At 43.1% G+C, this 25,474-nt stretch overlaps 1 protein-coding gene across 1 annotated transcript in view; it reads left to right on the top strand.

The window, feature by feature from the left end:
* Positions 1 to 18,846, top strand: part of ANKRD29 (ankyrin repeat domain 29) — a 33,982-nt gene extending 15,136 nt beyond the window's left edge. Inside the window, exons 5-10 of the mRNA XM_075023145.1 lie at positions 1,518 to 1,616; positions 4,679 to 4,777; positions 10,526 to 10,624; positions 11,059 to 11,154; positions 12,229 to 12,327; positions 13,908 to 18,846. Of these exons, the coding sequence (XP_074879246.1) occupies positions 1,518 to 1,616; positions 4,679 to 4,777; positions 10,526 to 10,624; positions 11,059 to 11,154; positions 12,229 to 12,327; positions 13,908 to 13,991 (576 nt within the window). The 3' untranslated portion in view covers positions 13,992 to 18,846. The remainder of the gene's footprint in view (positions 1 to 1,517; positions 1,617 to 4,678; positions 4,778 to 10,525; positions 10,625 to 11,058; positions 11,155 to 12,228; positions 12,328 to 13,907) is intronic.
* The last annotated feature ends 6,628 nt before the right edge of the window (positions 18,847 to 25,474 follow it).

Below are 25,474 nucleotides of genomic sequence, written 5' to 3'. Positions count from 1 at the left end.
TTTGGCAGGAAAGTCTAATGACTCATTGTAGCTATAGAGTAACTTAATTCCACTGACCTGATTACACAATATATTTACTCAAATAATCCAGAATTAATATGCAGTTCTTAGATTGTCACATAACATCTTCACACCTGTGATTTTGCTGACACTCAAGCCTTGTTTGCTTTTCAGTGTCGTAGGGAGGAAGGGTGAATATGAGTTTTTGAGAGTTGCTATAGACAGTCCCTGTGGGTTATTTCAGTCGTGTCAGAGCTTCAGTTTTCATGAGGTTATTACAGGCATGAAAAAACACCACAGATTAATAAATTTGATTGGCACTTCCCATCATAAAAGAGCCATTTGGCAATTTGGGCTGTAACTTCTCTTGTGGATATCTGTCTGTGTGGAAAAATTCAAACAAAGCTTTGGAGCTGTTTCAGAGAACAAGTCTGAGGGAAAACACAATCTCTTGCCCACATTAATAACAGCTCTAGAAACCATTTCTCTGAAATACTTTAGATAGCTTGTCTTGTGGAGGAGGGGCTTGAAACAGGGAGAAGGCAGGGAAGGGGAGAGAGACCTCTGGTGTGGGTGACTGGGGTTGTGCGTCATCTTAGCATGATGGCATGGTGCCATCCCAGGCAGAAGATAAGAACTTCCTCTCCATATCAGTGTCAGAAATAAGGGTAATTTTTGAGAGGGGCACAGTGCATTTAACAAGACAGCCAGACTCACATTTGCTATCATCTTAGTTGTTTCAGCTGGCTTGGAGTCATCAGCCACTGACACTGAGGTGTTTCCCTTCTCAGACAGCTCCCAAGGGAGCAGGTTTACAAGCAGGATTTGATACACGTGCCTAGGTCTCCCTTTAGTGGTGATGTACAGCAACTATAGCCACCTGAGATTGCTCTTACCTGCAGGGATCACTTCTTCAGCAGAAGTAACGGGGCTTTCATTGACGGTCATGGGTTTGGTCTGATGCACACTCCCACAGTGAGCTAGAATGCTTTAAGGTGCATCCTCCCTACTCTTCTTCAGACCAACAATCAACAGATGGGAGGCAGGACACGACAGGGCATGAGGTTCTGGCCAAAGAAAGGTAGATGATCAGTAGGCTTTGGAGCAGGGGAAAGGTGTGCTAACCTTCAATAGGTGGAAGAGCTTGGCAGGGGTGGGGAACTTGGTTGTAAAGGGAAGAGACATGGAGGAGTTTGGAGTTGTGAAGGGAACAAAGCTTCTAGTGGGAAGGCAAAAGACGAGGAACAAAAAGAATTTTCTTGGTTTCTGTCCCTCACAAAAAAAAAAAAAAAAAAAAAAAAAGAGAGAGAAAACTGTTTATAGTGACAGAGCCAAGTTTAAAGATTTATGGGGCAAGACTTGGTACTGAAATGATGAAAGATTCGGTAGCTAGTCACTACAGAACTGCTGTGAGCCAAATTCTGAAGAACCTTAAAATTTGCTTATGTTTTATGGTGATATTCAGTCCAGCACGTGCCCTCTCACCTGGCTGTACCCATTCTTTGTTTTTTTCACAGGATGGAGGTACTGCTCTTCTAGCTGCTTGTCAGTACGGGCATGCAAAAGTAGTGGAAACTCTGCTGAAGCACGGTGCCAACATTCACGATCAACTTTATGTGAGTTATTTGACACAGATAGTATTGACAACATTGGTGGTGGAATAAATGTGCTGTTGGTTGGACAACAGTGGATACTCTGGCTCCAGCACAGAGAAGCATTTGCCAACATTGCAGTTTTATAGTACTCTTCTAAGATGTGCATTTTGTTAACTCTCTGCTTTTCATGATCCTGGGAGAAGTAGCACAAAATCAGAAAAGATGATTTGGCTGCCTTTTGGTTCCTTACCTGCATGAAGGATATGTACCAAATCTGGATCAGATTTGTGCTATTAGCCTTGAAGAAAAGACCATGTCATGTTTTACCATGACTTGCATTGCAAACATAAGAGTGAATAGCTATGAAGCCCCTGAGGTACTAGAAAAACAGTTCATCAGTTTTCTGCCAGAAAGAGTAGTATAAGTTAAAATCTTTAAATACTTTTTAAATCTTTTTTAAAAATATTAGTTAAAATGATGTTATTTGGTATTTGTGCATCTCTAGCTTGTCAGTGTTTTGGGCAAAGACTGGTTAATATGGCTGAACTGATGTTGTTTAGTTGGCTTTTCAGAAAGCTGGATTAAGCCAATGAAGCACTGGATTTAATTTACTTCAACAGAGACGCAAATAAGTTGAGCTTTTCAGCATTCAACAGAAATGAATGGCAGATTTTCCCTCCACTTCCCATCATGCTTTCCTACCCCAGGGCACTCAAGACTGACAAAAAGGAAGTAATTTCCCAGGGATATATGATTTTTTTCAGCCATTTCCATGGGGTATGGGTCTGCAGGTTGCTGTCACACTCAGCTCTCATGAGCGTGTGTGGGAGCTGAGGGCTGGTGGCCACGGAAGCCACCAGCACGCTAGGGGCTGTGCACTGGTCGAACAGGGGGTCCCCACCTCTGCGCTGCTCTCACCCCACATTTATAAAGAGGGGTGTCGCACCCTCACTGCTGCGTGAATAGAGATTGCCTTTCTAATCTGAGGGCAGTGATTCATACCTCTGCATAGTAATCCCTGGGGTTACCACTCAATTTAAAAAATATCCATGCTGCCACACCCGCAGACACTTACCTAGATGTGAAGGCAGTGAAATAATTTTCTTGTTGTCTCTCCTGGAAATAAGCAATATTTGCAATTGGATTTAGAGATGCATTTTTATTGCTCACAGCCATTGGGCAAAAAGAGTCAGAAACAGCTGCTTAATAAAATAAGAACACAGTCTCTTGAAAATGGGCATTAGCCTGGCTTCTTTTGTGAGACATCGCCAAGCTGCATTTGCAGAGTGGTATCTGGCTGGCAGTTTCACTGGCAGGTGGACAAATAAGAGGGATTTAGAGCATGCATTTCGGTAGTCCTCCCCAAACCATCAAGGTAAGTGTTGTAACCTTAAATTGACACATGTGAGGGGTAGAGAAGTCAAGAGAATACCCTAACTAAACGGTATTTCTTGCAGAAATATGTTATAGCCTCAAAAGAGCTTTCTCATTACAGCATCAATTCCAATCAAGTACAAAACTCTAATAATTTTTAAAATGGTTAGGTGTTAGGGAACCCAAGGTTCTCCATCTTGATTGATGCTACAATAAAGAGCTCTTTTAATATTACACAGCCTTGTTTACTTTCTAAATGGAAGCGTTCTCACTAAGTCTGTGCTGAGTTTTGCAGGAAGACAAGTAGCTAAACAGTATTTCTCAGCAGCCAACTGCATTCGGTCCCAACATAGCGATATGCCAGCAAGGTCTCTAGAGGTAGCCTGCAAAGGACCTGATACCATCACCCTATTTCACGTACTTGCATAGCAAACAGAGAAAACAGGACCTCAGAGGGCCCAGGGGTATGCATTTGTAGTGCCAGCAGACACCTCTCTTGTTTACCAGGACATTTGTCTTGAAATCAAGGTCAAACATTCTAGATTCAGTCCCTGGGGCACTATATTCAGCTCATGGTTCAGTAAGTCTGTGCTGAGTTTTGCAGGAAGAGGAGTAGCTAAGCAGTATCACTCGGCAGACAGCAGCATTCAATCCCAACATAGCGATATGCCGACAAGGTCAACAACAGGCTTCCACTAAAATGCCCTGTATTTTGTGATAAGCATATGCATGAGTTGGCATGAGATGTGTACTTATACATGTGAGATGCAGTGAAGGGGTTCATTCAGGTCTCCATTTAAACTAAAGGAGTCTCACCTCCTGGAGAAACTTGCCCTAGCACCCTCTGTGCTGAGGATATAGGATGGGTAAACACCTGTCCCACTCTCAATGCAGACTTCCACTTCTAGTTGGTTGGATGGACTATAATGCTGTTTGGAAATGTTTAATCAAAAAAACTTAATGAAATATGCCCTTTAATTTTTTTTCCTAAGGAAGAAGTTTCTGTGAAGTCAAATTCTGAGAACATCTGCACATGAAAGACATGTTGAAGAAAAATAAAATCCCTTATTTGTTCACAATTTGTTCTTTCACAAGCTTTTTGCAGGAAAATGCTGTTTTCTGATAGGGCTATGAGATACTCTGTCTTGCACGTGCTACTTTTACATTACTATATTACAGGTGAAGTCTCTTCTACAAGATGTGCCAGAGCAGTGGCATGGTAGTTGCTAGGGTGGCACAGCAGTATGGCATGGTACTTACTCCTTCAGCTGCAAGGGTAGACTTCAGTGCTGGAGCCTCCAGTCTTGCAAAGTCCTTGAACATGTTTTCACCATGTGTCTATGTAGCAGAACACTTCTCTATGAACATATAAATGCTAAATGAACCTATATTGCTATACAGGAATGAATTTCTAGTTATGTAGATCAATGCTTCAATGAACTAGATTCTTAGTATTCCAGACCCAGGATTTAATGCTCAGTTTGATACATGATGGGAGCCAGTACTTGTACATACTGGATGAAAATGTTACCATAGTTTGTTATGAACTAGACTTTGGATTTTGGTAATTATTTCTTGAGCATGGCTGTATATCTGCTGTTACAGTGCATAACAGCTTAAGAACAAGAACTTGATTCAGTTTGGTTTGGTTTTGTTTGGAAAAATGGCGTCATTTCAACACAGTGTAAGCTGGATGTATTTGTTCTTAGGATGGAGCTTCTGCGATTTTCCTGGCGGCACAAGGAGGCTATCTGGATGTCATCCGATTGCTGCTTTCTTCCGGAGCAAAGGTTAACCAGCCACGGCAGGTAAGCTCAACATTTCAGGGTAGAGCTGAAGTCTAATTTTTTACAGTTATAAAAAAATTAACACCAGAATTTTCTCCAGGCATCAGGTTCCCATGGAGGTGTTTCACTGTGAGGCAGATTGTGGCTGTGCCTGCATCTGTGTTTTAGTTCAGATTGGTAATGTGTTTTTGAAGCGAGTACCCCAGTCATCTCAGCTTGCATGCAAACTAGATTGTTACTGGAAGAAGTGAAACTGGAAGCTCTGTTCTAGGTCTGCACCAGTTGCGCTTACACCCTAAAGCAGATCAAACCACTGACTGATCCTTTGAACAGGTCTGAACCACATGCATGTTTGGGCCAGGGACCAAACTAAATAAAAATAAAACCCTCTAGCTGTATATAATGTTGATGTAGGGTCCTTGCACTGCCTCTTGCAACCATTGATCTGCTTCTGTTATACCAGGTTACTTGTGAAGGTCTACACAGGCTACCACATCCCTGCGTTCTTTTGGAAGTCCTTGGAAAAGCTTCTGAAAATCTGGGAGCTCTAGTGGGAGACAGTACTAAATTCAGTATATTGAAAGCACCAGGCCTTCAGTACTGTGGCTTCGGCATCGAAGCTGGTCTTTGACAAAAGCTTTTACTTTTAGTTTTACTTTTTTTAGTTTTACTTTGTGTCATCCTTGTGCACTCTGAAACTCAAGCGTGAGTGTTCCCTTCATCTCTGGAAGTTCTTGATACCTGTGGAAAGCCTTGCTGTCCCCATTTCCAGCTAGTTACTCTAGTGGGCCTGATCCTGCAAACACATACGACCAGTGGCAACCGTAAGTGTGAAGTTAGCTCCTCTCTAGGCAGCGGGGCTGCTGTTTGATCATTAAATTATATGTATGAGCTAGATTTGTGGCTGGTTCAGAGGTCCCTGCTAGGGTACTAAGGGCTAGATCCACCTTGTATCACTGTACACTGGTGTTAGGTAAGGGTACAAGAGATTTCCTCGGTGTTAAACTGACTGTGGGGTACATAAGTATACATGGTGTACAGAGACATATATAAAAGCTCTCTTGGTTTCCAAAAAAGGGTTCCTTGATTGTTTAGCTGTTTCCTGACTCTAAAATCAGTGCTTAAACAGCATATTTAGATGCTGCTTTGAGTAGCCAGGTGTGGGAGTTGCACAGCTAGCTTTACTCCCAGCCGGTAGAAATGTCTGTTTAGAGACAGGGCTTCCCAGGAATCTTTTCCTGCTTTGAGAGAGCCTCCCCTGTGGTCTCCTGAAACCCTGCAGGCAAGGTAGCTGTCCTGGGTCTTCACTGTACATTTTAAATTGATGGGATAAGGTCTTGTCCTTGCAGTCAGTCACGTATGTCTGCCAGGTGGCTGTGATCACTGACTACAGCAAGTAAAAAATCAGCAGGCAAGAGTAAATGAATGTGAAAACTCTAATAAAAGTGGCATGTGACAAGCTTTGCCAGGTATTTTCAGTATTTCCTTTCTTCTACACCGAAAGCCTGACAAATCATAGCCTGGCAGCAGCGATTGATCTATATGACTTCCGCTGCATCTGTAGGTCTGCATAGCCTCCTTGCTGCTCCTGTAGTATAAGGAAACTGGATTAGTATTTTATGTGTCCAAACTAAAGTAATTTTCCTGCTGTCTCTTACCCTACCTCTCCAGCACCAGAGCTGTGCTGGCAGCTACTCCCTGTATTGATCCTTTAGCTGCTCCTAGGTTGCCTCCACACTGTCTCCCAAGATTAAGATCAAGGTTAAGAAATGTTAAAAGCTGTTAATTAACACAGTCTGAAAGATCAATGTAGAAGGATAAACCAAGGTATGCATTAATGCTTTTTGATTCGGTCAAAATAAAGTTGGTGAGCCTTAGATTTAGCTGAACCATGTTGCCATAAAAACTGCATTCTGCTAACCATAATTATAGTACACCAGCTAATTCTTTCTGACAATATTTTTTTAGCTCTCTAATCCCATTTCTACAACACAATGTTTCATGAGGCTTTTTTAAATCTTAGTTGAGGCAAAGACTTGAGTCTGTGTGAATGTTCCTCCTGGCTCTGTTTCATCTCCGGGAGGACAGGCTTACTTTGCTTCAGGGTACCTCCGATCCCTGCTAAGATTATGCCTGGGTAAGTCCGTGGCATTTGTATTTGGGCCCACTGTAATCTGAAACATTTCCTTAACAAATGGAACATTTTTACTGTTTAATTAGTAAAGTAATGGTTGGATGGACTTCAGTCTTTCTTACTAACAAACAAATTTGTACTTTGTTCGAAGGTGGCATGTTGGTCATGAGGAATGTAGCTCTAGATGGGCAGTTTTGGTGCCAGATGACTCTTACTGTCAGTTACAAACTACATTGCTCCCACTGCTGTAGGAAACTTTTCTAAGCAACATAAAATTGAATACAGGGCTGCAGAGTGCCAGGTGTGAATCAATGCTTTTCCTTCCTCATGGTGTCCAGGCTTTCCTCTCTATCTTGTGAATTTGGGGGCTTAATTCATGTGCCTGAGCATGTGCATCTGCCTTGTATGTCTGCTCCTGCTGCTGCATTGGGCACCAGTTTCCCTTCAGTCTTGTGTCCCATCTGCCAGTCCCACAGGGGTGCTCCTGACACCATAGAGCATCTCAGATGGTGCTGTCTGTCTGTGTGCAGGCCCTTCAGCTCAGCTCTCGGAAGACTGAACAGTGAAGCTTCCTGGCAGGTTTCTTCCCTGGCAATGTCATTTCTCTTGGATTTTAGCCGTCTTCTGTTCTTTCTGACATCGTGGAGCCAGGCAGGAATTCTTTTGTCATCTTTTTGTCTAGACAGAGCTGGGGGCAGTGTCTGAAGCCTAGTGCGGGAGAAGTTTCTTTGCTTCTCCAACTCAAAAACAGAGTGAGAAGATTATTTGCCAATGAATTTTACACTGTTTTGGCAGCCTGTGTCCCAGCAGACTTTAGTCTAACTGACTAAGTGGATTCAAAATACTCTGAAAATTCGTGGTTTTTTCTTAACACATGATATGCTATTACATATATATGTAAGCCAGTAAACCTATATAGAGTGTAGACTTCAGACAAGCAAGCAATTTATTAGCTAGAATTCAACTGGTGTAGTGGTGCGAGTGGTCTGATGGGCAGGCAGAACAGTGGAGGAGATGACACCAAGTAGCCTGAGAGTAGGGTCTCTGTCCCTGGAAGTCCTTACTGGGAATTTGAGGGGTATTTCACCTCCCATCCTAATCTGGCCCTTTCTAAAACTCCAAGCCACAAGCAAACATTGAGATTCAAAGCTGCAAAGCAAAGTCATTAGTTAATGGGTAAGAGAAAGAGAATCAGAACTTTCGGTCAGAGTATGTTCAGAACTGCTGGCTGCTGGATATAACAAGATGTAGTCCATATATACTAGCTTGTAATCAAATGCAGAAATAAGCACAGCTTAAAAACATATGGGGTATTTAACATTGTTCTAGGAATGTAGTGGTCTGCAGTCTGCTGGCTGGGCAGAGGGACAAGGAAATGAAAGTAGGTTTTGAACTACATCTTTCCCTCTTCTCACTTTCTTCCTGATTTATCTCCAAGCCCTAATATCTGTTTACACAGGAATTCTCATGTGGCCTCTCAGTACACTGTAATATCTCTTTTGCACCATACACCAACATGAAAATGGACAGAAATCTCATCTACTCCATATAAATACTATACACATTTGCATAAACGTGCATGTTAGATGCTGTTTGCTTAAGAGACAGAAGCTGACATTAGTCAATGTGAGCCCACTATCAACTTCATTATTTTTCTTCTCTTCACGCTAAGTCCTCCAAGACAGTCACTCTTTCTCACAATGTATTTTTGCTTCTAGCCTATAACTGAGATACTGAGGATGATGTCTAATAGCAATACCATTAAGGACAGTTAGTGGTAACAGTGATGTTACCCAACACTTGGATTTCCTTCTGCTTCTTTTCACTTATACCTGAAAATAAGAGTTGTTCTTACAAACTTCACTGTGAGTAAAAGAAAGGTGCTATATTCCCTATGCTGTGCTTGTGCTTGCATTTCTTGTGTAAATAGAAGTGTGGATTTGCACAGCATTGGTTCTTCATACAGATTAAATTGTGTAGGCTGCTCTCAGATATTTTCCAAGTTTTATAGGCTTTTTCAGTGCCCCTATTGCTATTTTCTAGAGCCCTCTGGTGGGGGAAGATTAGAAAAAATATGAAGTGTCAGCTTACTGGTAAGGAAAACACTATAAATTGGAGATGGACGGGGTTTGCCATCATGCTAACATCACATACGCTGTGTACAAGAGAGCCTTTGTTATTTTTGAATCACAAAAAACACACATTGTATTAACAGGATATATACTAGAATGAGGTCAGTCACTAATTTCAATGAGTTAATTTATAGAGAAAGGATACAAGAGCGGGCAAAGATCCTGTTCCTCACCATTTGAGAAGACTGAAGATCTCAGGATGTGCATTTGCTCTTTCTCAGAATCAGAAAAAGGGAAGCCCAGAATATTATATCAAAGGAAGAAATAACTTTTCTGTTTCTTCCAAAGGATTAAGTCACTAGCCCATAGAAAGCAGAGAACTGGTTCAACAATGGTTTTTTGGATTGCATGAGCAAGTCATATGAATCTTCTGTTGGCACTGGGGAGAGAGATTGCTTCTTTGATCAGGGTGGAAATATCTTATTTAAAGTAAAAAAGTTGTTTTCCTCTGAAACTTCTCATTAAGGCTCTTTTGGAAGCCCCAGTATATTTTGTCTTCCTTTTTCCTGCCAAGTCTTCAGGCTGTTGAGGGTGGCGAGGGGAACTGGCAAGCGCTGAAGGCAGAAGCAGGCACCCTGCTATGTGAGGCCTCACTTTTATGTTAAAGTCCATACAGGCAAAGTCTTTTGTTAAAGGCCCACGAGAATCAGTTTGGCACCACATAACCACTGGAGTCCTTCTGTAGTCTGGAGAATCGGGTCATTTAGAAGTAAAAGGAGGACAAGACACAAAACTGAATTCTAATTGTGGTAAGAAATACTTCTACTGCTTCAACTCACCTTTGCCTTTGGGATGGAGATCCATCACAAAGTTTAGCTTATTCTGAATGTGCATTTTATTTTCTGAGGTTTTCTGCTCAAATAATGATTGCATAGGACAATTTTTCCAATGAGATTGTTCTCATGCTGGATTCCTTGATAATTGCCTTGTTTTCTAGTGGAGTTCTTAACTCACCATTGCTGTAAGACAGGAGGTTTTCACCAGATTCCCTGAGGGTGGATAATGTAACTTAATATTTAAAGTTGGTGATCATCTTGCATTGCTCCTTAGCTTCTATAAACAGCTTCCACTCCATATGTACAGAGACCCAGCTCCAGAATCTGCCCATGCACGCTGAGATTTGCCAGTATCTTCTGTCATGTCTAGCCACCTAGGGTTCAAAGTACACAGGATACCTTTACATTTCAAACTTCCCCGTGTATTTTAGGCACAACTGGTAAGCCAAAGAGGGCTTTAACTGTTCACATAGCAATGCACATTTCAGGCCAACTGTGCAAGAGAAAGCAGCTAAGGATGGCTCTACTCCACAACTGGAGAGGTTCTGACTTGACACACCAAGCTCCCATGTGCTTTTGGAAGCAACTCTGCATGTGTCTGTCCACGATGCAGGATTTAATTGAGGAATTGAAGTACATCCATTCCAGTAGGCAGACTTGGGCGGTAAAGTACCAGGGAGCACAGGATCTCAAAGCAAAATGGTTAGCAGTCTTATTTTATTTGCAGGATGGGACAGCTCCCTTGTGGATTGCATCACAGATGGGTCACAGCGAAGTGGTGCGAGTAATGCTGCTGCGGGGCGCTGAGCGAGATGCTGCGCGGGATGTGAGTAGCACTTCTTCCTGTGCTCTGTCTACAGCTTAACGCCTCCTGGCTTTTTCTGAGGCTGCAGGTCTGCCTGAATGGAGGCCTGGTGTCCCCAGGGTCCATCCTGCTTGCCAGGTTGTAAAGTCCCACCATGGGCTCCCTTTTTCCTGTTGTGTCTGGGACAGCTTCCTGGAGGGACCTTCTGGAATAAGGGAATGGAAATGTCTATATAAATGAGAGACAAAGGTGATAATATGGTGTCACTGGTTCATTTTACCCTGAAGTTTTCACCTGCCAGAGGAACAATCCTCCAGATGCCCTAAAACCAGCAGCACATGCTGTGGAGGTGCCTCCTCACAGAGGTGTGGGGGAGAACTGGCGTTTCTCTTCACCCAAGGGGAATGCAGAAAGCATTGGTAACAACTGAACTGAGCTTCCTCGGTCTTTTAAAGGACGGTACGACTGCTTTACTGAAGGCTGCCATTAAAGGGTACAACAATGTGATAGAAGAGTTGCTGAAATTCTCTCCTACACTTGGCCTGCTGAAGGTTAGTAGTGAAACACACAGATTTTTATGCAGAAACTCAAGAAGGCAAAGGGTCTGATGAAAGACCTGATGTTTATGATTACGCCACTGAAAGACAATAAGGAGCTTAGGCCTAAAAAAGTCAAGAGAAAAATGAAATTATCTTATTTAGCCTTTAATGCCACACACAAATTAATCTTTTCAAATGAAATTGTGAATTTTATTTTTGGAATGAGGAAGCACATTGTGTCATAGAAGGAATTCTCCACCTTTTTGTCATCTGTTTTTATTTCTACTGTAAATGGATTGCTTTCAACAGTGCAGTTTTTAGCATTATACCCTGTCCTCTATTGCATTTAGTCATAAAAATAGTATCCTAAAAGATCTGTTGTGAGCAGATTCTCTACTTGATTTTGGTTTCCTCTGAATTCAAAAAATGACTTGAAAAATAACAGATATTTGGAAGCTGCTTTTTAATAGCTGATCTAATTTTATGTGCCTATAAATGACATACTTTGACAGCCTCTGTGCATGCAACTAATTGGCAATTTTGATGTACTTGAAAATCCAGGTGGCATTAATTTAGTTGTTAATTACAAATATGAAAGAGCTTCCACACTTATTTGAACTGTCCATTTGCAGCCACAAACAAAAGGCCAGTCATGAAAAAATCACCATTTAGCTGTCTGACCTTGAGACCATTAATCATCAGAGAAAGAAGATAAAATGCCCAGATGGTTTCCATTACTGCTTGTGCTTCTGTTTCACTTATTAATGGCTGATTTTGCCAGGCAGAAGCAAGTGCTGTGTTCATTTCACCTCTGATCTACTGACAAGGGTAACTTTTAAAAGGAAATATTGCTCTAGTAAAGTGAATTTGACTTTCATTTTTATTAAAGCATTTAAAATCACCTCCTTCATAGCCCACTAGCCTGCCAGCACCCTGTCTAAATCAGACCCGATACCTTTGATGACCTAATCTCTTCCGTGTTACTTCTTTCTTGTTCATAGGTTTGTTCTTTGCAAACATTTGTGTTTCACTGCCTTTTGATTTCTTCCCATGCATGGTACCAACATCTCCACTGGTATTTTCTAGAATGGGACCTCAGCTCTCCACGCGGCCGTCCTGAGTGGCAACGCGAGGACAGTGGCACTGCTCCTAGAAGCAGGAGCAGACCCGTGCCTGAGGAACAAGGTACGTCCTGGCATGCCATCCTGGGCAAGGAGCAGGTGGGGAGCACCGAGCGGTGGAGCTGTGTGTGCCACGGAGGCAGTGGCAGCCCACGCTTCTGTGTTGGTCTGTGGTTGCCTCTTGATCCCCTCCTGAAGCACCGCCGTTTGGTCCATTCGTTTCTGTATGCAAGCATCTATAAGGGTGCTAAGCAGTGCCACTGGTCATGCCAGTTCTTGTGAAGTTACATTAATCTGAGAACAAGCAAACCATGCACTCATTCACTGGAGCACCACAGATTAAATTGTTAACTCTAACTAGTCATGGGCTAGCTAGATTGCATTTTAGGGAAGCAGTAATCTGTTACTGTTTTGGTAAGTCATAAGTTATATTCATATCTCCATACAGAGGTGTAAGGAGGATATTTCCACAGCAAGAGAAATGTGTGTCTGGGTGCCTTTGATAAGAAAACTTGGCTAGGATTCAGCACATTGCTAATACCAAAAAATATCCCAAATTACATGCATCTTTCCTGTATCTTACTGTAAATATGTTAGTTTATTGAAATAGTTTCATATCCTTCTTAAAACAGCAACTTTTCTGCAGAAAACTTGTCTTAGTTTTATTCTGTAAAGTGTTTTAACATTACATGTTTGATAATTTCCATGAAAATGTCTTCCTCTGAGTTGTGTCTATGAACTATTGGCCGCTAGTATTTGATATCTAGCTGGATTTGTTAAGCTGTGAATGTGTGGTCTGGTATTTACTTCTGGTTTATGACTGGGTGAATGAAAGTCTGTAATACAAGTAATCCAGCAGATACCTTCTAAACGTTTTGGTCATTCAATATAACACCTGTGCCTGTTATTTCTGTGTCATTCCACTTGATGGCAGCAGAGTTAATGCCGCTCATACAGTAGTTCGTGTTAATAGACTTTTTGTTTCGATACTATCACCCAAACAGTGCGCAAGATTTTTATGCTACTGATGGTGATTTGCAGCAGGAGGATGTGCAGTAGAAGAAAGTCTGTGGCTATAACCTCTCCTACTGATTTTTCTTTTTTTAAATAACATGCAATTTCGCACAACAGAGTGCCTTTGCAGGACAGAATTACTGATTTTCAGAGGTAGCTTCATTATAAATACTTTATGTTACCAAAATTGTATTCAATAAATACAGAAGACCAAACTCTGATGTTCTATTACCAATCCTACAGAATAGCACTGACTATTTCATAGCAATTAAAATCTTTCCTTGGATTTTTATGGACTTTGGTACTTAAAGACCTGCCTCATCTCCCCCCAAAAAATCAGCAGCTATGCTCTCTATTGCTTCTGTGGCAAGGGATACCATTTAGCCTGGGCAGTCAGCACAAGATAAGCTGACCACTCAAATCCCACACTGGGATTATTTTGAAGACTTGAGTGAGACTTGCACACTGAAAGGTGATTTCTTAAGATATCTCCAACAGTGGTGGAGACAACACTGGAATAAACATGTCATTACAATGCCCAGTACCATCTTCTTTAGAGTTTAATGCTTTTAAACCACGTCTTGGAAATACTTGTTCATTTCTGCTAATGTCAAGGTTTTTTTGTTCCAGGCAAATGAACTACCAGCAGAACTAACAAAAAATGAACGCATCCTCCGACTCCTCCGCACGAAGGAAAAGCAAAGGAAAAGCTAATGCAGCCCTGTAGCAAATGCGGTTTGACAGAGATGTGCCCTGACCACAGTACCATGACAGTAAACCTAGGTTGCCCGAGAAGGGCTTGTTGGAACAGTTTACAGAACTGATTAGCCTCTCCAGTACACACTCCCTGAATGCACGAGGCCCTTGCCATGGGCTCGCCATGGGCTAGGGCCTCAGCCTGGCATTGCTGAACGAGAGCAGGGCTTGGCCTGAGAGCTGCGTTGGTACTGCAGCCCTGCCTGTACTCCGGGATCCCACTGGTCCCAGCACTGCCATTTGCTCCTCCATGCCTGCAGCATACGTATCCCCGCACGCGCAAGCGCTCCCACCGTTTCAGACACGCGTCCCCATACTGGCATGGCCACACACCTGTAACGGGTGCCTCGGGGCGCACGTGTGGGTTGGGAGCACTTGGCCCTTGTGCCAAAAGGATGCCCAGACCTCGCAGCTGTTTGGATGCAGCTGGTCCCGGAGTAGCCCATGGTGCCACTGCCCTCCCTTCGTTGGCAGCGCTAGCTCAGACCATTTCTCTCTACCTCCAAGTGCCGCATGGGGCTAGAGGTGAGATCCCACCTGTGACATCCCAACAGGAAAAGTCCTCCTGCCAGCCTAGGGTTTTGGTAACATTTTGGCTACTACATGAAGCTCCATAAAAATGATCCAAGGTGTTACAAATTATGCCAAAAGCTACCGACCAAACAATAAGCAAGGAGATGTCCTCCTCAGTTGTAGCATCTTGATCTGTCGATGTCTGGCAACAGAAACACAGAGCAGCCGTTGATAGCATTTTGCAGTGCATACGCAGTGCTATGGGGATCCATCCCCAACCCTACAGTCTATGTACATGCATTTTGGGGGGGCAAGGGGGAGGATCGGTCACTGAGCAAACCAATCAGGGCATATCATTCACTGGCGCAAGTACATCAGAAATTTAGCTGTTGGGCACAACAGCACAGATGCTATATAAGTGATATATGTATGTTCTGTACACGCATATATGTGACACTATGGTTTAGTACCCACAGCTACTATGCAATGCACTTGTTCCCCAGGTCTGTGACGGGAGTTAAGGGAGAAGCGCGCAGTGTACGGGTGCTTGAGCAGCTGGTGAGAGGGTTACATGGAGCCACACTCGACTAGGCCCACTGATTAATGCAGGCATGGAAAATGAACTCTCAACAGCAATTTTGGCCTTTGTTGTGTTTGAGATACTTAGATACACTACTAGTGCCTGTGTGGGGAAGGCAGTGCAAATTGTAGATGGTTTGTGAAGAGCTGTGTTTTAACCATGTTGCTGTAAGACACCCCATTAAAACCCAGTCATTTCTGCAGTATAATCAGTATATAATACATCCTGTTAGCCACAAAAACATTAGAGATTATTTTACAGTGAATTGAGGTATAAAGTTAGTTCAGTACATATATCCAGGCACTTCATCTGCCTTCAAACCATAGCAAATTACTGAAAAATTGCTTTAAAAGTTGAAGACAGAGAAGATTGTAAGGAAAAAAGTATTCCCTGCTTAAAAAATACCTACCTAGGATTCAGCTGCACTGTTGCAGTTTTGCTTCAGTGAGTTAAAAAAAAAAATCTTTTAGTGAACTAGCACAAATGAATCTAGTTTACTTAGTGCAAATTAGCCATACATATTACCAAATCATGAAGTTATTGTTTTTGTGAGTAAGTTAGGTAAGAAGTCAGTGTTCTGGTGAAGAGAACAGAAGTGGGCGTACATTTGCTTGCAAGCTGGAATTGCTTTTCAATTTCTATTCAGCATTAGAAAGGAAAGCTTTAGGTTTCCAACAATTTAAGAAGACACCAGAAAAATCTGTTTGTTTAGGTAATTCATGCTGCTGTATTTTTAAATTAAAATAATGTTGTGCCTAACAGAAACTTGCAGATGAACTGGTGCAGAACCAAAGAATTATGCAAGATGCTTAGAGGATGATTGTATCCAGGGTTAAGTTCTGCAAAAGACTAAAAAATATTGAGCATGCAGAAATCTCAAGAGCCTTATTGGGAATTTAAGTTGTACAGCATTACATGGGACTGGACTCTAACTTCTTTAACAAGCAACGCTGGAGAGGATAGTTTTATTTGGACCCCCCAGTGGGTTGAAGATGAACATACTGTTTTGGAGAATGCTAGAGGGACTGTAGGCAGCCTGGCCTCAGTATTGATTTTTCTCCCCAAAGTTTCTTCAGAGCAACAGCTGGGAACAACCACACTCACACAGACGAAAAGCCCTTTCACAGTTGTAAAGGGGGAGGATAATCATTAGAAGGTCTTCAGTAGTCATGCTGGGTGAGCGATAAATACTCTTAATATCAGACACGCTGTAATGATCAAGCAGTCTTCCTGAAAAATGTGGAAGCATCCACTGTTGGTGAGGGTCTCCTATTTTTTTCCTGATTGCAGAGCACAGGAGAGAGGACAGGCCAAGCCAACGGTGGTCCTGTGACAGCTGAAGTACACAAGCTGAGACAACACGCAGGTGTCCAGCATCTGCAGGTGGCCTCTCCTTTCTGTCAGACATATTTTCTTGTGAGAGTCGCCTCACCCCAAAGGGGGCAGTTACTCAGCAAAGAGCTGCTTCTTGAACTACACCTCTCCATGGGAAGGTGCATGTCTGCTCCCCACCATTTAGAGTGGGACTTTCCAAATTTTGTGTCCAACTGCCTCCATGACTGGCCACCACAGCCGGGGCTCTCACGCAACAAGCAAAGAACCCCTGGGATGCTGCATCCTGTACAGACCGTCTGCTGACCTCCTTCTGAGAGGATGCAAGTTACCAGGTCCTCCTTTTTTTTGAGTGATATTGGGCTATAACGGGCTTTTCTTATTTCTAAACAAAATTTGAAATGTGGGGCTAGCATGGCTTGAAGGGAGAGGCTTGTAGCTCACTCCTCGCTCTCGTTAGTGCTGGCTGATAGGGCACACAGGTTGGCGGGGTGGTGGTGGGGGAGGCTCTGTGGTGGAGAACTGGCAGCAAAGCCTCTCTCTGCCCTGTTCAGGCTGAAGCTGAATCTAGCTTCAGCAAAGACACTATTCAGCCAACATGGGATTTTTAGGCGTGGATACCTTCCCATCGGGAGCATCTGTTTCATCTCAGAGCCTTTGGAGAGAGGGCTTCCCTGCAGCCAAAAGGTGCTTATTCTGCCTGTAGATGGGCTCAAAAGTTGCAATACCGTTTCTCACCATGCAATTAACCTTTTCACAAAGAAACCTTAACAATTCTTAGTATTTATGTAGCTGGTGTTATCTTTAAAGTGCTTGGTAAATACTGCTGTGGTTTGTTTGTTGTTCTAAAACCAAAACCTACTTTCCCTTTGTGGCTGAAGTGATTCACTAATATTGACAATAGTTCTTTGCATAGTTGTCATGCCTTTTGTGCAATGCTTTCAAAGTCCTCTACAGACACCATTACCTTTGTAAGTTCCAAAATGCATTGCTGGAGGAGGCAGGAAAATAGATTATTTCATTCACACACCAGGGAAATGCAGCAGCTGTTCATCAGTTCATATCAATAGACAAGAGTAAATTTAGACTAGAAATTAAGGGGCACCAAATCCATTTCATAGATGGCAGGATGAAGGTAGATACCATATAATGATGTGAAATAGAACTGGGGCAGGATAACAAGCCAAATAATTTTTTTGGGTTGGGTTTTGGGGTTTCTTTTTCCCCAAAAGTGCCATATATATATCTCCATCTTACACCCCCAAAAAATCAGCTCTGCTAGCACGCTGCTTTTAGGCTGCCTCTCTGCACATTCAGATCCAGGGGCCCAGCCTGCTGTCCTCTCCACCTGGGATTTATGCAGGTGCTGTAGCCTGGTGACTTCCCATCAGCTACAAGTGAGTATGAAGGATGTGCAACCAAGAATAGGCTCCACAAATGAGTGAAGGAGACGTATAGGCATCTTTCTTTTATTTGACTAGTATCAAGTTGTTGTAGGATGGGGATGAGCACAAGGAAAGGCCCATGGGGTACAGAGAGAAGTGGCATCCCATCAGTGACATGGTAGCCTCAGAGGTCCCAAATACATGGAGCTCTTCATTTAAGAAGATCAGTGCAGTGCAGTGTGCAGGGACATGTATTTAGTAATGATACAAAAGGCAGTGTTGTACCTCGTGACTTGCACATGCTGTTCTTCCCTTGGAGTGAAACTGTATCACTATTGATCTACCCACCTCTGTTTAGTTTAGAAGAACTGAGAGGATTAGAGCTCCAGATCAAACAGCTGCAGGTCTTATTTAGTGCACTTTAACAACAATGATTATTTGCCTCAGAGTCAGAGCCTCATTGCAAGAATAATTCACACTTCTTTATTGAGCCAGTCATGGTGACTATTAGGAAATTCGTAAGTAAACCAAATCTCATGTTGTCTCAGAAATTTCAGAATTCTTTTCTGTACAGAGAAAATGAGGTAGCACAAAGCCTGTCCCTTTTGTACTTCACTTAATATGAACACTGAACGGATGTAAAATACTGCCTTTGTCTGGAACCTTTGAGTGAGTGGTGTTAAATCGTTAATGTTTGCTACAAGTCCAACCAAAGATTATACACATGGCTCTTTTTTCCAGCAATGGAGTATTGTACTGCACACACGGGACTGAATGGAGTTGTGCCTTCTCACAGCGGGTCTGCATTTGGTCCTTGGAAATGTCACAATAGTTTCATACTTTTCTGAATTCCACAGTTTCTTTTGACCTGCCCTTTTATGCATTTGATAAAAGCTATATAAATTTATGTAACTCTGTGTAAGACTAATATTCTGCAACAGGAACATTGCTTTGCTAAAAAACATTTTTTCCATACCATCGTTTCAATAAAAATGAATGTAGTCCTCAAATTATCTTGTCTGCATACTTCAATATTTCTTTCCTTCCCTCCATATTCTACTCTTTCTCTTTGTAGAATACCAGAATTAATTTCCTGTTTAAGTAAAGACCACTTCATTCTATTCCACTTGATTGATTAGGCTTTTATTATTTTCCAGGTCTTTACAGATGAGATAGCATTCACAAAACAAATAAAGCCAATGCCCTGGCTTGAGAAACAGGAAAACTTAATTTAGCATGACATAACAAGGTTTGTTTCAAAGATCCAGACATCACTGACAGACTCCCCTTGACATTAAATCCATTAGGTCGGATCTGAAAGGAAGACTATAAAAAGCAACTTAGGAAGCAAAGGAATAAGACTACACTTTTATTCAGTTAGTCAAACATGTCTTGGTGGTTCTGTTATTATTCCTAAATGTAAAACTGGCCCTTACACTGATCTGACCTACTTGAGTTTAAAAAAAATCTACACCCTGCTGATATGCTTATTATGGTATGCAGTGGATTATGAATGGTATAAAAGGGGAAAAGAGTCTACACTGAAAACCATATTTTTTACTTTGTGTTTGACATCCCATGCATTTTGCCTCATTCCTACAGTTTTCTATTGTGGTGAGCTACATTTTAAAGCTTCATCAAAAATTTCTACAGCCACAACTCAGTAAAGCATCTCCATCTATTCAGAGAATGTAAAGAGAAAGTGCTGTGACTTGTTCATGGCCCAAATCACTACAAAGGATGATTTCTGGTAGTGGAAAACTCCTTAATTTTGCACATGAAAGCGTAACAAAACAGTGTCAAGAGGCTGAAACTAGACAAATTCAAACTTCACGCTCTGGATTTTCAAGATGGAGAAGAAGTATCTGTTGAAAAAAGTTGCTGAGATGATTCCTTCATCATTTGAGTTAAAAAAACCCAACAATTACTTTTCATTCTGAAAGACGTGTTTCACCTGAAACATTTTGTGCTTGATTCAGGAGTTACTGGATGAAATTATGTGATATGCAGGAGGTAACATTATGTGATCATAATAGTCTCCATGATTTTAAAATATATGAATCAATACATTTTTTGCTTTATCTCCTCAATGATTTAAAAAAGATGCTAAGTCTCATGAGATCAGTAACAAGACCATAGGCCTAGCAACTGTGGCTGTAGCTGCACGGCAAAATGAAATCTGAGACACATACCTAAGTTTTCTCTAAATAGTCCATTTTGCTCTCACAATGTTGACAAGGCATTTTAACTGGACTAATGCTTTAATGTCCTGCTTTTAATGTCAAGTCAGTTCATTCAGAGCTGGCACAAGGGCTGTGCCAGCAGAGCAATCTGGGATGTGCCAGCGGGGAACACAGCTAAATCAGGAAGGAACAATGGACGCAACTTCTTGCTATGGTGTATTGGGTTTGTGTGGCAAGGTTTTGGTAGCGGGGAGCTACAGGGGTGGCTTCTGTGAGAAGTTGCTAGAAGCTTCCCCTATGTCCGACAGAGCCAATGCCAGCCAGCTCCAAGGCAGACCTGCTGCCAGCCAAGGCCGAGCTCAGCAACGATGGTGGTAGTGCCTCTGGGATCACATATTTGAGAAGGGAAAAAAAAGTTGCTGCAGCACAGAAACTGTAGCCGGAGAGAGGAGTGAGAACATGTGAGAGCAACAACCCTGCAGACACCAAAGTCAGTGAAGAAGGAGGGGCAGGAGGTGCTCCAGGCGCCGGAGCAGAGATTCCCCTGCAGCCTGTGGTGAAGACCCTGGTGAGGCAGGCTGTCCCCCTGCAGCCTAGGGAGGTCCACGGTGGAGCAGAGATCCACCTCCACCCCAGGGAGGACCCCACGCCGGAGCAGGTGGATGCCCAAAGGAGGCTGTGACCCCATGGGAAGCCCGCGCTGGAGCAGGCTCCTGGCAGGACCTGTGGACCCATGGAGAGAGGAGCCCATGCTGGAGCAGGTTTTCTGGCAGGACTTGTGACCCAGCAGGGGACTCACGCTGGAGCAGTCTGTGCCTGAAGGACTGCAGCCCGTGGAAGGGACCCACCCTGGAGCAGTTCATGAAGCACTGCAGCCTGTGGGAAGGACTCACATTGGAGAAGTTCATGGAGGACTGTCTCCCATGGGAGGGACACTATGCTGGAGCAGGGGAAGAGCGTGAGGAGTCCTGTCCCTGCGGAGGATGAAGCAGCAGAGACAACGTATGATGAACTGACCACAACCCCCCTTCCCCATCCCCCTGTGCCACTGGCAGGGGAGGGAGGTAGAGAAATCGGGAATGGAGTTGAGCCCAGGAAGAAGGAGGGGGTGAGGGAGAAAGTGTCTTAAGATTTGGTTTTATTTCTTGTTACCCTACTCTGATTTGACTGGCAATAAATTAATTTTCCCCAAGTCTGTTTTGCCCTTGATGGTAATTGGTGAGTGATCTCTCCCTGTCCTTATCTTGACACATGAGCCTTTTGTTACATTTCTCTCCCCTGTCCAGCTGAGGAGGGGAGTGAATGAGTAGCTGCATGGTGCTTAGTTGCTGGCTGGGGTTAAACCATGACATATGGCAAATGTTTCACTGGCTTGGATGCATAGATGGAGCGTGACACCAACCTACAGCACAGACCTGAAACAGACTGTAATTTTATATGCACTGCACAGATGTGTTCATGAGTGGTGTGTATATATGTATATACATATATGCATACATACTTTGTATCCAGCATATGGGTATAGGCTTCTATAATTCCCTTGGAAAAGTGATACCTGAACTGCATGGTCTGCTTGTCCAGACAATATCATATGAAGTGGCAGAAGAACTATTCCACTTTCTGAAGACTCCAAGGACAGTCTCTGCCGGCGCTCCCTTGGCCATGCGACTGCATCAGACCCTACTCCCTGGGACAAACTGCTATAAAACTAACAAAATGTCTTCAAGTCCAACCATAAACAGGGTGTTCCTCAGGTGAATTGTGACTAATAAACCTGTTCCCTCTTCTTCCTGCCAAGTCAGATATTGGTAGCGCCCTCATGGACTCCCCTGTGACAGTTCTGCCCATATTCGACAGTAAATCCCAAGTTACTCACAAAGTGGCAGCATGGTGCTCACAGGGACTCAGTAAACCGATGTTAATGCAAACCAGGAGCCATACACAGCCATTAATAGGTCAAACCTTGGGTTTGTTATCATATTAGTGCTTATGCACAGTACCTGGCATGAGTACATGGTGCACCTATTTGCTCACAGCAACAAGTGCAGTGTGTCTCTAGACTGCTGCAATAATAAGCTGCATTTCTCCTGTGTTTTCTTTCAACAGCTCACTAGCTGACACCTGGTTTTGGAGCTCCTGGGCCACATGTTGCCATGGAATGGGCACCACCTTACAGAAGAGAAAATTGCACTGGAGAGGTTGGGACCTGCCCAGATCATCCAGCAAGTTTGTAGCAAAGCTGGAACAAACTTTGAATCAGGTGAGCTCAAGTCCCAAGCTTTTGCTACTAGGCGATAAATACCTTCACCTAATTGTAATAAAAATGAACAAGTTTCAATGACTTCAGTGATAAATGGAGAAAGAATGTGATCTTAAAGAGTGACTATAGGACTTTCTAAGGTTGGATAGGGACACACTAGCACAGGTTGGTAAAGCACCCATCAAAATACATTAGGGCAGACACAAAGATGAAAAGATAAAAATACTTGATTCAGCATCACCTGACATACTACATGTATATTTAAGTGAGTACTGGCAGCATCAGCCAGATTGCTGTCAGCCCCCTCAGCCTGATTTGATCCCACATGGGAAGTCTGAAGCCAAGAGCATCTGACCAAAGTAATAGGTACATTGAGGCAAGTATAATTAAAAGACGAGCAGGCCTCCACAGGTGAGAGCTGATGAAAAGAATATGGTTTGCTTACAACACCAAATAGGAAACAACTGCTTTGTTTAGTACGAGTATTATTCTGGTTTAGCTGGAAAAACAGTCTTGGAACAAGCTATAGTGATTTGGACTGGCTCCACAAAAAAATGGAGGTGTGAGAAACTGGGTGAAACTTCTCACCTACCTGTTGCAGCTTGTCTTCACACAGATTACAAGATGTCCAAGGAGAATATCCCTCTTTCCCATGTGCTTGGGCAGGGTGTTTCTTAACATAGCTCCCACTTCTAGCAAGTGCCTCTGGCTGCTATTGCAATAGAAATAATAAAGGCTTGTAATAAATTCTGGAGAATAAACAGTGGTGGACGTTTTAATTGATTTGCTGCAAAGCAATCACGTACTGTGTTTCCATTTGTATGCACAAGTAATTCTTCAGACAGATTGCCGTCTAGAAATTGCAAAGTTATTACCACTAGGCGCTTGAGTTTCTCGTGGAAGCGGCAACACAGGTTTCATTTCTGCATTGAGTGAAGCAATGGATACAAAATAAGCCCTACACCTCTGAAAGCAATGCTCAGGGCTTTCTGTCAAAGACATAGAAGGGAACAAAGCAGGCAGCTATTTTACACGAGCTTCCTGGCAGGCACCTTTACACCATTCAGGATATCCAGTGAAAGAAAGAGCTGGTTTGATCCTAATAGACAATTGAAGGACTTCTTGGGTGTGATGAAGGCATAAAGCGACACCCTACATGATGAATTAATATTGGTCTCTTCTTCCAGGCAGCAAAATTTAGTTTTGTATACAGTGCTGAGAACCAGAAAAAGTATTCCCCATTAGCCTTCCAAGCAGACAGTCCCTAACAGCCATGCATAATCCTGGCTTTAAAAGGGAACTCTACAAGGCCTAAGTTGATAAATGTTCTTCAGCGAGAGCAGCTGGAAGTAGGGATGGTCTCTTTTGGGGCATGTGTACCACAGACAAGGCACCTACGATTCTTAGATCAAAGCTGTTGGCAGCATTGATCTGGGTTAACTAGTCAGGGCTACTTTTTCCCTGCCCAGAAGGAAAGAGGTAACTTTAAGATGGCACAGTCCACGGTGCTAACTTTATCATCGATAACACTCATGCAACTAAACCTAAATGCCCGGGAGCTGCTAGAGATAGCTCAGCATCCTCACCTCCTGAATATGGCATGCAGCTGTGAGGAAGGCCGAAGGCTGCAGTAGGACTGAAGGGATACCTTGCTCTGGTCTGCTGGCTGCCAGTGTACAGAGGCAACATAAAAACAGGTACATGTTTGAGTTTCTGCATGTGCCATCACACAAGATTTCAGAAGTCTCTAGGACCAGGGATAGGTTTAGTCCGATTAGTGTTTGTTAATCAGTCTTCACACCTGCACCACTTCACTTTAGCTGTGAGTGCAAAAAGGCAGCACTGAGGGATTGCACAGGAACAAGTGTGAATTTAGACAGCCATCTAAATATAGATGTCCATCAGAGATTTAGATAAATATTGAAATACTACATCTTCTCTCTGTTTATACTGTAGGTGGTAGACAAGTGTGGTGTTATGGACTTAATTCATGGTGGAAGTTGTCACTGCAATATATTCCCTTTTGCTTGTTTTGCACCATTATAAATTGGTTGTCTCTCACCTATGATTCTTAAATCATTTCTCGTCTATGTGATTCATCCGGAAGGAAATGCCATTTCTGTTTAGTCAGTTTTGCTATCCTTCACCTTTTTCACAAGCACTGAAACAAGGTTCTTGCATTTTTTTAACTTGTAGCTATGCAAGCTATGCCCACTGCATCCTCTGCTTGTGTGGAGTGCCTAGAAAATGGTGGCAACTCGGTTCCCTGTTTTTAAGATCACACAGCATAGTGCTGAATAATTTTTTTATTTATGACATCAAAAATAAAACACAATATAACTTTAGCTACTCTAGCTTTGTTTAGCACTTGCCAAATGCCAAGTCCTGCACCTGGGATGGAATAATCCCATGGAAAAGTACAAGCTGGGCAGTGACTAGATGGAAAGCTGTTTGGCAGAAAAGAACAGGGTGGTTGGGCTGGGCAAGACTCTGAACATGAGTCAGCGGGCTGTGCCAGCAATGGGGTAGCCAGTAGGTCAAGGATCGGGGTTATTCCTCTCTCTCTGGGACTCGTAAGGCGACATCTGGAGTACTGTGTCCAGGTTTGGGGTCCCCAGAATAAAAAAAAGACACTGACATACTGGAGCAAGTCCAGTTTACCACCACCACGACAGCTGGGGCTGCTGGAGCACATGAGCCGTGTTTGCTCAGCCCTAAGCACAAAGCTGGCTCTGGGGACATCTTGCCGCTATCCGCAGCTACCAAATGGGAGGATGTGGAGAAGGGGGAACCACACCCTTCTCAGGCAGGCATAATGACAGCACAAGAGGCAACAGACTTAAGCTGGAACATGGGAAAATCTCTTCAGATACAGGAGAAAAAAAACATGTTACTGCAAGTGTGGCCAAAGAGTGGAAAAGTTTGTCCAAAGAGGCTGTGAGATCTCCATCTCTGAAGCTATTCAAAACACAACGGGACAATTCCCTGAGCCACCTCATCTGACTGGATTCTGCTTTCAACAGAAAGTTGGACTACGGGACCCTCCAGAGGTCCCCAGCCAGCATGATAGCCCGTGAAGCTATGACACCAAGACTGGTCTGCATTTTTGTCAGCAGATGGCAATATCAGCTAAAGTACACATTTTATTCCCGCAGCGCAACGTGCGCTACCTGGCCGGGAAGGCAATA

Source organism: Buteo buteo, chromosome 3 (genome assembly GCF_964188355.1).
Source record: "Buteo buteo chromosome 3, bButBut1.hap1.1, whole genome shotgun sequence".
Lineage (NCBI taxonomy): Eukaryota > Metazoa > Chordata > Aves > Accipitriformes > Accipitridae > Buteo > Buteo buteo.
This window is presented reverse-complemented; position numbering and strand designations above follow the sequence as displayed.